The sequence below is a fragment of the Parasteatoda tepidariorum genome, chromosome 2, assembly GCF_982258835.1.
Source record: "Parasteatoda tepidariorum strain Cologne lab strain chromosome 2, Ptep-v5.0, whole genome shotgun sequence".
Lineage (NCBI taxonomy): Eukaryota > Metazoa > Arthropoda > Arachnida > Araneae > Theridiidae > Parasteatoda > Parasteatoda tepidariorum.
The window spans coordinates 28,301,951-28,316,228 of NC_141756.1; the positions used below are offsets into that span (position 1 = coordinate 28,301,951).

At 28.6% G+C, this 14,278-nt stretch overlaps 1 protein-coding gene and 1 long non-coding RNA gene across 2 annotated transcripts; both read left to right on the forward strand.

Moving 5' to 3' along the window:
- Positions 1-692: 692 nt before the first annotated feature.
- Positions 693-2,072, forward strand: LOC147814884 (uncharacterized). The gene is made up of 2 exons (XR_015431322.1): positions 693-1,163; positions 1,949-2,072. It is a non-coding gene; the product is annotated as an uncharacterized LOC147814884 (long non-coding RNA).
- Positions 2,073-9,208: 7,136 nt separating this feature from the next.
- LOC147814885 (speckle-type POZ protein B-like) lies at positions 9,209-10,882 on the forward strand. Its single transcript, XM_087157083.1, has one exon. It carries the CDS (start codon positions 9,336-9,338, stop codon positions 10,800-10,802), a length of 1,467 nt encoding a protein of 488 aa, XP_087013209.1. The 5' UTR covers positions 9,209-9,335; the 3' UTR covers positions 10,803-10,882.
- Positions 10,883-14,278: the final 3,396 nt, after the last annotated feature.

Here is a 14,278-nt window from a genome sequence, read left to right on the forward strand (position 1 = left end):
GACAAGTACAAGTTACTAAAATTTTTACGAAGAAATTAATGTAGCCTAGTTTAAGTTTACTTGCCCTTTTATACATAAGCTTGGTTTAGTTGAGTATCTTAAAAGTATTTGTATGTGTATCACCTATTAAATAATATCTGAAGTTAGTTAGCAAAAAGGCAACTATAGGTAAAGGAAAACTGGCATCCACTTAAAAAATTCTCATGCAAAATTCAAACTTTTTGTCCGTTTAGTCCACTAAGGCAACGCCCCGCTCTTCCGTTCCACAGGTCCTGGGTTCGATCCTTGGGCCGGGCAAGGTTGACTCAGCCTTTCATCCCTTCAGTGGGTCGATAAATGAGTACCAAGCATGCTTGGGAACTAAACACTGGGGGTTCCGCGTTCGGCTAACCACCTAACCGGAACATCTGCTCCTGCATCCCAGAGCCCAAGGTCAAGAAAACTGAAATGGGCACAGTAGACCTTGGCCCTCTATGGGCTGTCGCGCCACTGTGTTTAGTTTTATTTTAGTTTTTAGTCCGCTAAGGCAAAATCTTGAATATTATTCTAGATCAACATGATGCAGTTTAATATTTTGGAATGATTTTCAATTTATTTTTAATAAGACTCGTGAAGACTCGTAAAGAGACTAAAAGAACATGAAAACTTTTCGTATAAATAGTGTTCTCTAATAAAATAGTTTTTATCTTTAATCCACAAAGAATATTGTATAAAACAAATTTACTGAGACAGCTATTCCAAAAAAATAATTTTATTATTTCAATTAAATATTAAAATCATTTTGGTGAACCTATACTTAATCTGCTTATATTGTAGTTAAAAAAGTTTAAAAGTATTATTGACTCTGGATTTTTGTTGTCAACATTAGTAACTTATCAAAGTTATATAAATATATATTTCAATTTCCTTCAATTTCTTAAAAAAAAATCTCATCTGAAAATTTCCAAATGAAACTTGCTATGCAACTTTTATATAACTTGATTTTACTCAACTTGAACATGCAACTTTTACAGAGCTGCTCCGTAAATGGCATCCAGAATTTCAAGGTTTGAATAAGGCTGTCAATAATACGTGCTCTGCAGCTAGGAGGAAGTGGAGACTAGTAACTGGAGAGCCTTCCCCTGGGAGTAACTCTAAATATACGCCAAAAAGAAAAAAGACAAGTAAATTATTCTCCTTTGATTCAATGAAATCTTTTCACCTAAAAAATTACTGATAAAGTTTGCATGATCTTTGATTTTTGAAAACATTATTTTATAGCATTATCTTAAATTATTCCCTCAGTCAAGTAAACATATAAACTTAATGTTGCTTTTATTTCGATGGGGCATGAAAAACACAAAACATTGATGTTCTACATTCTTTTATTAAAAGATGATTGATTCTTGATCACATTAAATAAAAGGTTGAAAATGACCTTTTGTTTTTAAAAACCTTACGTGATAGACAATTATTTTCGGAATCAGCAGCATTGAGAATTGGTTTTAGTACAATTTCTTTTGCGAAATTGGACTAAAAATTTAAACAAGCAGGCCAGTGTAATTGAATTTATTCAAAATTTGCTGAGAAAAAAATTTAAATATCAGCATAACAATCCATAATTAAAAATGGTCGGTTGAATTATTGGAAAATTAAGAATTTCAATAAGCGTGTTATTTCTACAGCAGTTTTTATATGCATCTTATAGAAAAATTAGCTTTTTTAAGTGATATGTTTAAACAGTCAAAATAAAGAATTGAAATATACTGGGAGGAGAGTTTTGCAGGTCATTATTATTATTCATCTGCTGTTACTAAAGAAACCATTTATTTATTCAAAATTGAATAGAAATAATAATAAAAGGTGATTTATGCAACGAAATAAGCTTTAAAATATTATTCTAATCTTTTAAAATTTGTCATTATCAATGTAAATATGACTCTCGCTAATTCAAATTTTTTATTTATAGGTTCCAATGCTCCAAATAACGTAAGCACAGCAAACTTGCAGAAGAAGCAGAGTAATTGTCAAGAATTTTGATTTCTTGAACGAAAAATTAATTTTTTTTTGTTAATAAAAGTTTTTATTTGTAAGCTGGCTAAATTATTTAAATTTGCTGTTATTTCGCTTCTACAAAAAATTAGCGCCTTTAACATCTGTTCTATATAAATGACTTCCCACATTTTTCTGAAACAAATGTATCCTCTTTTCACGATAGTTTAATTGAAATTATTAAAATTACAGAAACATTTGAAATGTTCTTTTAAGGTTTATGAGTCAGCATACTTAACATTATTCAACTCTACATGTTAATTCAAGATTAATAAATTTTATGAACTATTTAATTGCAAATTAGCACAAGGTTCACAAACTATAAATTAAAGGTGTTAAGTGAAAATTCCTATTTTGAATTGTGTGAGGAAGAATACATTCCAATGGGTTGTATTTCAAAATTAAAGGAAGATATATTCTTTGCATTGCATTTTACTTTTCTTCACACAATACATGGAAATCAGTCGAAAATTCTTTCGAAAGAAAGATTCATCCGTATTCCGCCTATGTGTTTAGAAAATAGTTTCTTAGCATCAGGATTAGCAGTGAAAATTAAGACAGACCGTAAAAAGTTAATAAGTAATTACCACCTAATGTGTAACATTAAAAACTCCATCAGAGTGATAAATACCTCTACAAGTGAAAAGATATATATTTTAGGTTAAAAATTAGCAGTCTAAGGAGAAACATTTTAATTATATTTAATTACCAGCATTAGCATAAAAAAATATAACCTGAAGGGAAAAATGGCATATTTTAGTTTGATTAAAAAAATTTCCTTTACAAGCATAAAAACTTATATTTGAGGTGAAAAATAATACACCTTACGTTAGTAAAAAATCACCTTTCCAACTATCAAAAATTACACCTGAGGTAGATTTGAAATAACCTGAAGAGTAAAATGACATGTCTCAGGTTGAAAAATATATATCTCTACAAGCATAAAATTAGATACCTGAGGTTGAAAAATAATTACCTGAAGTGGAACAAAATACACCTGAGATTGATTTATAATAACCTGAAGTGTAAAATGACACACTTTAGGTTGTTGAATAAATACTTCCACAAGTGTAAATAAATATACTTCAAGCTGATAAGTAATAACCTAAGGTTGAAAATGAAACACTTTAAAGTAGTAAATATCTACCTCTCCCAAGATGTAAAATTAAGCACCTCAAGTTGAAACATATATACCTCTGGAGGTATATATTAAGGTATATTTGAGGTTGGTTTTGAGGTATTCATTTGCACCCTTTTCAACCTCAACGACATCTTTAAATAACAACCTCCTTTATACCTTTAAAATATACCTTGTTTATACCTCATTTATACCTCGATTTTTTCATAAGGGTAGTAGCCGCAAGTCATAAAATATGGTCTTAAAACACAGTGTTTTAACGTGGATCTTTGTAAAAGTTTCAATGATTTGTTATGAATCTTGGCATAATAAGATATTATGCATTTCTGTAACAAAAATTTAGGCATCTAAGATCAATATATATATATATATATTACTTTTACGATTTTCAAAAACTTCATGCTTAGTTCTTTTAGAAATCATCATAATTTAGGATTTCAATTTATATTCTGATGATGCAATCACAATATACGCTTACAATTTTAATCGTAATCGCAACTAATATTGAAATACGATTTACAAGTAATAATGGTTAACGGTTACAAGTAATTACGATTTCGTCTCAATCATAATTGAAATTGGAAATTCGATTACTGGTAATTATAGTTACATGCAATAAAATTGCTTGTATAAGTAAGTATAATTACATGCAATTATTATTACATGTAATAATGGTTACATATAATCTTGACTTCAAACTTTTTAATTTCTGTCATAAATAAAATTTTGTGTAACTGTTAGAGTGTTGATACCTGCTATTATCTAAATAGTGTAATGCCATATTTGTCAGTTTAGCAGATTGTAATAAATTAGGAAAATTCAATTGTCTATTCAAAATTATCTTATTTGTAGAAAATTAGTTTTCAGCCTCACAAGGATTGAAGTAGCATATAAATATATATATATTTCAAAATCTTCATCTTGATTGCATCTACATGTAACCACGATTTATTCAACTAAACGAGCTTTTATTTATTAAAAAGTGGTGGTTATATTCAGCCTCACAAAGATTGAAGTAGCATATAAATATATATATATTTCAAAATCTTCATCTTGATTGCATCTACATGTAACCACGATTTATTCAACTAAACGAGCTTTTATTTATTAAAAAGTGGTGGTTATATTCAGCCTCACAAAGATTGAAGTAGCATATAAATATATATATATTTCAAAATCTTCATCTTGATTGCATCTACATGTAACCACGATTTATTCAACTAAACGAGCTTTTATTTATTAAAAAGTGGTGGTTATATTCAGCCTCACAAAGATTGAAGTAGCATATAAATATATATATATTTCAAAATCTTCATCTTGATTGCATCTACATGTAACCACGATTTATTCAACTAAACGAGCTTTTATTTATTAAAAAGTGGTGGTTATATTCAGCCTCACAAAGATTGAAGTAGCATATAAATATATATATATTTCAAAATCTTCATCTTGATTGCATCTACATGTAACCACGATTTATTCAACTAAACGAGCTTTTATTTATTAAAAAGTGGTGGTTATATTCAGCCTCACAAAGATTGAAGTAGCATATAAATATATATATATTTCAAATCTTCATCTTGATTGCATCTACATGTAACCACGATTTATCTAACTAAACGAGCTTTTATTTATTAAAAAGTGGTGGTTATACTTGAAAAATGTTTCAAAGTTAAACTTCAAAAATGCAATTAAAGTTTAAAAAAAATTGCTACTTTCATAGCTTATTTTTAAATAATTTACATTTGATATTTTGATTAAACATGAGCTACATATTGTAATTAAAAGAAGGGCTTGAAATATTAACCTGCGTGATTAGCAAATTTAAAGATTCAACATGGTTTAAAAATTTTCTTAGATTAAATGAAGATTAGCTTTTCATAATTTTTCTTTTCATAAACAATATCCATCTGGATTCAATTACATTCTCCTGCTCTGTTCATAATTTTGTAACTCTCACCCCTCATTTTCCTTAAAGGTGTGTTTAAATATTACGTAAGCATATAACGAGATGGAGATGGTTTGACCTTTGCTTATTTTTGCTGACAAGGGAGGAGATGGTCACTTATTTTTTTAAATTTTCTTAAGTAGAAAAGTAAAAAACGTAAAAAAAAAAAAAAATACTCATAGAAAAATTTTAAATGTAGACCAAAACTTCAGTCCAGAATTAAGAAAACTGGGAAAAATTTCTTCTAAGAGTCTCAAAGGTCAAGATTAATGAACACAACAGGAAAATACAGGATATTCCTTAAATACATTCTACTCAAAATTGTACGAAATTAAATAAAATGGCTACTTTGTTTTATACAAAGCTACGCCGATTTATTTGTTTTTTTAAATCATAAAACTAGATTACTCAAAAACCTGGGATTGAAGCATCGTAAGTAAGCATGGAGGTTGTTTGTGATTTGTTTATTTTTGCTAAAAAGGAAGGAACTGCTTACGTAACAGTTGAATGTCCCTTAAGAAGTGTAATCTAATTTTGTAGCCTTGTTCTTGTAGGCGGAAGGAAATTTGTCATTCATATGTTTCACATACTTCAAAATTTTAGAAAATGGAAAATTCTAATTATTTACACCAACAAAGAAAATTTTCATTTTTAAAACAATGCGTTTCTAACATTGGATTTTACGAAATGGTGATAATGATTTCATAAAAGGACGGTTTTAGCATGTTTTTGATTTTGTAATGATTCCGTTCTTTTATATTTAGGTTAAAAAAAAAAAAAAAAACGGCTGATTTTTATTATCCAGTGATTTTATTAGTGAGTAGAAATATTCTATTCAAAATTTTATTAAATTAATTAAAACGGGGACTTTACTTTATGCAAAGTTATGCCGTTTTATTTGAATTTAAACACAAAACTAGATAACTACAGTAAATGTAAAAGTTAAAGTAAAAACTATGAAAGAAAGGGTTACGTAAACAAGGGAGGAGGTTTGAGATTTGCTGTTATAAAGGAAGAGGTCATTTGAGTCGCATTAAAATACTATAAGCAATTTCTCATAACATCTAGATAAAACTGCATTATAATTTAATGCTTGTGACGTTTTGACTCAAGGGATAGAGCGAGGGATTATCCCAATATGCTAAAAATAGAAAGGGGAAAAAAAAAGGCTGATGAATTCAGATTTTTTTTCCTGATATAGTGTCATTCTTCCCTTTCAAAGTCTATTTGAAGCAGTCGAGTTATTAACTGGTAACTGGAATTTTTTTCTTATAATATGTTTACAGTATCTATGACATTATCAGATTTTCTAATAAGAAATTTTGTTTAAAAAAAATACCAGTGAGTACATGGATTTAAAAAAAAATATTTTTTTAGCTTAATTTATCAATTTTAAAATAGGATTAAAAATGATCAGTTTCATATAAAAATATATATATTAAATATTTATTTATTTTTTGATCAATAACAACATTTATAAACAAAATCTGTTACATTTACTTTGTCATGTTAAGAATCAAGAGAAAAAAAATCACAATTTTAAATTAAAATTATGGTTTGCTAATTGAAACTTTGTTTTAATGGTTGAAGAACAGGGGTCTGTCCAAGCCAAATTTATTACCGCTTAGCGGTAGTTTCACAAAATACTTTTTCTTAAAATTTTGTTTTTGTGATTATTTAATATAATTTTTAATTTTCACAAATTATGTCTAACTTTTCACAAAATAAGTATTCCTCTCAGAAAAACCTAGACAAACCCCTCAAGTATTCTATATATTCTCTATTTCATCTAGTCTTAAAATTTCAACCATGTATTTGTTTCAAAATGGCTCCTATGCATTCAAACCTATGCATTATAATGAAAAACTATTTTAGTAATTTCGAGCTTCTAAAATATTGTTATCATATAGTTTTAATATTAGTTTAATTTTGATTAATCACTTACAAAGTTTTTTTAATCATAAATTAAATTTCTTACAATTAATTAGAATAAAAAAAAATCTGATTTAAATAAAAAAAAATCCGATATAAATAAAAAAAAACCTGACTTTTTTTTAATTTTTAAAAAAAAATCACGAACCCTGATTGATATAAAGCTTTAGTGTGTTCCATTGATATTAAATTTTTTTTTATCGGTGGAACCCCTATATTACGATCAAAGTTTATTAAGGTAATTACGAGCATTATAACCTATAAACAGACTATTTTTAAAATATTTAATTAAAGAAACGTAGATTCTTCATATCCGACTGTTAAATTTGCAGTCCTTGTGTTATAACTAGTTTAGTTTTGAATTTATTTTTGGTGCATATACATCAGCTGAAAATGAATAAGATAAGCCGAATTATGGTTTACTTCTAAATGAGCTGAAGATGCTTGTTATAAACGTTAAAAATGGTAATTTGGAAAGCATTTTTCATATGTCAAGTATCCAAATGACTTAAGTTATTAAATTTAAAAAAAATAAAAATATCCGCAAGGCAGGTGTGTATATTTGGGGCTGATGATTATGAAACCTAACACAAAACTGGGAGATCGTGGGTTCTATTCCAGCTGATGACAGTTTTTAATTATTATTTCTTAATACTGAAAAAAGTTTTTCTTATTTTTTTTTAGTGTGCATGTTAAAAACTAATAATTTAACAATTTTTTAAAAAACTAAAAAGCTCCGCTCCCTGTTCATTTTGCTTACTAACCCTCGTGGTTGCTTCTGCATTCATTTCAGGTTGAGAGAAAAACAGTCTGCTTCCATTTTTTTCTACAAAAATTACGATTGAATTAACATTTACATTTTGAAGATGACTAAATTTAGGCAAATCAATAAAATTGGCACCAATCAATAAAATTGGAAAATTGGTACCTGCCACAGAGTTATTACTCAATAAAGATGGACTCGAGGGATAGAGCCTTCTCCTCCGAATGAGGTGCACCGGAGTTCGAATCCCAGTGCTGGCTGGTCGATATGAATTCCACACCCGACTTTTACCGACCACAGTGCTGACGTAAAATATCCTCAGTGGTAGGCAAATCATGGGTTAGAGTCCCTTTGCCGTCAGCCTAAACATCGGAGGTACTCGTGTTCTTCCTCTCTATGCAACGCAAATGCGGGTTAATTCCATCAAAACGTCCTCCACGAAGGCAAACATTTCTTCCAATACTTGATCCCGGAGTTCTCTTGTATGATGGGTTCAAAATTACAAGGCTACGGAGTTGAACATTAGTAGTCGTAAACTCGAAATTGGGTGGGCTGTTCAATGACTGTTATAAAATAGGCTAATAATTTGGCCACGATAGCTTGGTTGGTAGGGCTATGGACTGCTGTTTGTGAGAATGGGAATTCAAATTAAGCCGGCCGAATAAAATTCTAAAAATACCCATGTAAATTCAAAGAATACCCATGTATAAAATGGTGACTAGTGCATGTTAAATCTGTCGGGGTCATAAACTCCTCCAAGTTCTCATAACAATTCAATACCTCTGGGTACTGATCCAGGAGTTTCCTTGTCTTCTGGATTGGTTTTAAAATTTCAAGGCTACGTAGTTAAACATTGGCTCAAAAAAAAAAAAAAAAAAAGAAAAAAAAACTAATAATCAAACTTTTTTTCTTGTATTTTTTCTAACTCCTTGCATATTTTCTGCACACCTTCATAATTTGAAATTTCTAAGTCTTACAGATTTTGAGCTGCAAAGCAAAATGTATGTCTTACAGGAAATTGATTTTGATGATGTGATAGAAGATTCGCCTCTCAAAAAGCGCGTAACGTTAAATTTTCGATAAAAAAAATTAATATAAGCTTTTATAATTAATTTATAGGTTTTTTACTCGTAAAATAAAATAATTTTTAAAAATAAATCGAAATTAAATTTTTTTCTCTAAATTTACTCATAAAGGGCCCCCAGATAATGACAGGCCCAGGGCCCCTATAAACATAAAACCACCTGTTAAACTTGATTGTTAAGAAGACCCCCCTTTGCTCCCAGAAACATATTTCTTCTTATCTATTTTTCGTATTGTTCCCTAAAATCTGGTATTTGTCAAAGAGGGAGGTCTAAACCGAGTAGTTCGCTCTCATTGGTCTGTTTTTCGCACCATACATTTTCCATTACTTACGCCCCTCATTTCTTGGAGTCACTTGCCAAAGAATTTGTTGAACATTGCGTGGACTAATAATTGTAGCTTTTCAAAGTGATTTTTTTTTATTTTTAAAGTAGTCAGTGATGGCTGAACAGATAAGTTATTCTTTCCGATGGAAAATTGAAAATTTTTCTTCTTGCTATTATGAAAGCAGTAATAGTTGTCGCAAAAGTCCAGTTTTTGCTCCTATAAATTTCGGCGGAAGCAAATGGTACATGAGACTTATACCCCCATATAAAAGAAAAGAACCAGATGAAGAATTTATTTCATGTTATTTGCACAGAAATGACATTGATGCTGGTGATGAGGAAGTATCAATTGCTTTTATATTTCAATTGATTGGCGAAAGCGGCAATATAATAAGCACTGAGGGTGATAGTTCTTACATGCAAGTATTTAAAAGAAAGAGCTTTGATGTGTTCACTTTTCGATGTGGAAGGATAACTAAAGACAGTTTGACCTGGAACAAGGACATCTTAACCATCCAGTGCCAGATGTACACCATGCAAGAACGACCAAGCAGTGTAGCCCGAACTAAAATAGAGGTGGATAGAGCCAGTTTTATTTGGCAAATAACCTTACCCGAAAGTAAGTCTTTTTCAATGGATCGAATATTTTCATTGACAGAAACATCAATGTACGAAATATCTGCGGCTGATGCTCCAAATGACTTTATAGAATTAAGAGTACGTAAATTAAAAGATGAGTCATCCTCACCTAGATTCTTAAACGGCAAAATATCATTTCTAAACCATGAAGGAGAAAAGATTTTATGGCAAAATGTCCAACATTTGTTCCCTTCTAATAACAAAAATGACGTATGGGTGCTTCCTTCTTTAATCGCCAAAAGAACGATTATAAATGATAAAAATAATCTCGTGAACGGTGTTACTTTTACTTTGCTTTGCGAGTTTTCCGCTCCCAATGGTAGTGTACTATCCGATATCGTCAGCATTAGCGATCCTAATTCAATGAAGTTGAGTAATGTTCTAACTATGAGAGACGATCTCGTAAAAATGTTTGCAGATCTGGAACATTCTGATGTGGAGCTAAGAGCTGAGAACATGAGTTTACCTGCGCATAAATTTCTTCTCTCAGCTCGATCACCAGTGTTTCGCGCTATGTTCCACCACCAGAACATGCTCGAAAATGAATCTAATGTCGTGGAAATCTCAGACGTTGATCCCAAAACATTGAAATCTTTCCTGGAATTCTTGTATACAGGATCAGTGGATATTATTGATGGCGAAAGTGCTTTAGAATTGCTGATAATTGCCGATAAGTATCAAGTTCTTTCTTTAATTGATACATGTTCTAAATTTGCTCTATCAGCTCTGTCTTTGGAAAATGCATGCAAAATCCTGTATTTATCTGATCTATTGAATCTCAAGCTTCTCAGAGACAATGCAGTTGATTTTGTAGTAAAACATTTCAATGAAATCTCTAAATCTTGTGAGTGGTCTGAATATATTGAGAAGAATCCATCCCTTGTATCAGAAATACTTTCACATCCAATGATGGATTTTAAAATTGTTTCGAAGAAAATATAAAGTAAAGTGAACTTTATATTTGTGTGTATATATCGAAATAATAATGAATAAATCCTAGCATCAGTTGCATAAACTGTTAATTCCATTTATTTATTATTAACAAAGTGTTAACATATTTATTTATTAGGATGTTTCTAATATACTCGGTGGCAGTCTATATTAGGATGTTTCTAATTTTCGATGTGGCAGTCTATGTAACGAGTTCCGTAACTGCTCATAAATCTGCATGTTCATATGTTTTTTAAACCTTAGTCATTTTATTAGACTTTAGAATTGAATTTTTGTGGTTCAAATGCTTCATAATTTTACATTTTGTGGGAAATCTACTTAGCTTTATATATATATATATACATACATATATGGGTGTTTCTCACGAAAAATGACAATTCACTGTCACTACAAGATCTAATACTATAATACTAAACGAACTTAAAAAAAATAAATAATAATAACATTGCTGTTAGCATTTTAAAATGACTTTGCACTAGCATTGACTGTTTTGTATAGTTAAAAAGTTTAATTGAATATCAAAATGTCATTTTCCTGGCATGTCCCAAACAATATTTCCTACAATAACTAACTAGCATTTCTAGAATATACGCAGAGGGTATTGTTTACTAAAACTTTGTTTAAAATATTTTTTTCTGTAAATAATTTGTTTGTCCCATGAAAAGCTGTAATTGTCCTGGCTATTTTTATTTAGTGATTTATAACCAAAATAGATAGCGCCAGAAATTAATATCTTATGTTATTAGATTGATTAGATACCCTTTTATCTGAGCATGTCTTGTTGAATGAATAAAGAACCGATTTTCTGGCTCAAAATCTATTTCAAAAAATTTTTTCAATGTGAGTAGGTTTTTCTGCTGTCATTTTCCTGGCTTCTTGAAATCATTAATAACATAAACTACATAGATTTATCTGAGTTATTTTGAGAAATCCTGTTGTTTTCTGCAGAATATAAACGTGTTACGTGTATAAACGTGAAATAGAATCCATTGTAAGGCAGCATCCGTAATGACGATACTGCTAACGTTAGTGAATCCGATGCAGGTGATGCTTTGGAGTAATTATTTATAACTTAATGGTATGTTTTAAGTTTTCGCAGCTTTATATTTTTTGGAAAATTCTAAAATAAGTTATTTTAACTTTTCTGATTCTTTTTTCTTTTTCTGAACGTAATTTAAGTAATTCGTTCTTAAATAATAATAAAAACAAGTGTTCACTTTATTCCCGCCGTATAAGTCGACCCCTGATTTTCGTAAGATTTTGGGGTTTGAAAAGTCGACTTATACACCAGAATATGCTGAAAAAAATTTCTCCATTTCAAGTCCAATTACAAATTCTTGAATTGTTCTATTATTACACTAAAGACGACTGTCTTGGTTCTATATTTTATTATTACATACAAATATTATTTTATTAAAAAAATGAATATTCATAATTAAATAATATTTGCTGCAATATTTAATTTAGTATATGAAAGTGGTACGTATATAATTTAAAATACCACTTTTGGTAAGTTATTCCTTTCTTTTATACTTTATTACTTTCTTTTACTCTTTTATATTTCCGTAAATGCACTTAAATAAAGCGCAGCTTAGTCGCTATGTCCAAATTTTTAAGATTTTACAAAAGGATATTTTTGATAGAAATAAATTACTTGCTTTTCTACAAATGAAATAAATAAATAATGAATAACGTTTTATTACTTGTGGTACTGATGAAATAAAAGCAAAAACAAATAAAAAAAAAAAATTAATTTTGCTACCGCTATTTAATTTTGGGAAGAGTGAAAATAATACTTTATTTAAAGTATCATCAATAAATAATGCTGTAAAGTCCAAATTTTTTATATTGCATAGAAGAATATTATTGTTTCAAATAATTAAGGATATAAACCTATAAATAAATAAATAAACTAATGAAATACATAAATATTTGAATAGTTTATATAAAAGTAATTAAATACACTTTTTATATTTGGCTCTTACTATTTAATTTTAAGAAGTATTTAAGTGGTACTTAATGTAAAGTGCAGTTTTACAATGAGTAAATTATTTACCGTTTACAATAGATACGATTTTTTACGTGCATTAAATAAGTAAATAAAATAATAAAATAAATTATGAAATAAATGTACTATAAAAATTAACAAACAAATTAACTATATTATTTTTTAGAAAGAAATTATTAAATAAAGTTAATTAAAATAATTCATTTCAATAGTTTTGCTGATTTAATTTTAAGAATTATGAAAGCGGTACTCAGTGTAAGAAACCGTTTGATTATTATACACAATTTTATTCTGTACATATCAGCAAAAAATTTTTTTTTGTTTCTTTCTACAGAGGATAAAAAGAATTAATTTAAGCAATTTATTATCCATCTAACATAAAGGCTTAAGTTGAGTTACTTACTGTTAACTTAAAATGTCTGTTTTTTAAACTTTCTAAGGTAATATGTCATTTTCCTGGCAGTCAAGATTTGGCGAATTTCTATTTTATTTTTTTTCTCGAGCAGATGTCAATAAACTACACTGCTGTCTATAAGATATTAATGAGTGTAGCTAAAGAAGTATGAAAAAAAAAAAAAATTAGATTATTTTGAAGACTTTAAATTTGAAGAAATTTTTTGGTCCGAATTGTCATGTTTCGTGAGAATCCCCCATATATATATATATACATATATACATACATGCATTCCATTTTTAAATTTATAGGGGCCTTGGGCCTGTCATTATCTGGGGGCTCTTTATGAGTAAATTTAGAGAAAAAAATTAAATTTTGAATAATTTTCAAAAATTATTTTATTTTAAGAGTAAAAAACATAAATGAATTATGAAGGCTTATATACATTATTTTTATCGAAATATTAAGGTAACAATACTTTGTATACGCTTTTTGAGAGGCGAATCTTCTATCACATCATCAAAATGAATTTCCTATCAGATATTTTGCTTTGCAGTTCAAAATCTGTAAGACTTAGAAATATCAAATTATGAAGGTGTGTAGAAAATATGCAATGAATTAGAAAGAATACAAGAACTTACAATTTGATTATTAGTATATATATATATATATATATATATATATATATATATATATATATATATATATATATATATATATATATATATATATATATATATATATATATATATATATATATATATATATATTAAATAAATAAATACAAGAAAACACTAAGAAAGTTAAGAAAAACAATAAGTATCATTTATTGCGCTTAAGCTGCAAGTAAACAGCACTCATTAGATAAGTTCAAAATGAAGAATAAAACAAAGAAAAATAATAGACATATGAAAAAAAGGGGGTGGGAAATAATAAGTAAAAAAATAACAACCAACATTTTATTTAAAAAAAAATGAATTGTTAATAAAAAAAACCGGAAAAAAAAGAGATATAATCTTTTCTTCAGCCCACACGATTATATCCGCAAAATAGAGTGCTTTCTGA

Excerpts from the sequence above, each read along its gene's own strand:
- LOC147814885 (XM_087157083.1), top strand. The coding sequence starts at position 9,336 with ATGGCTGAACAGATAAGTTATTCTTTCCGATGGAAAATTGAAAATTTT.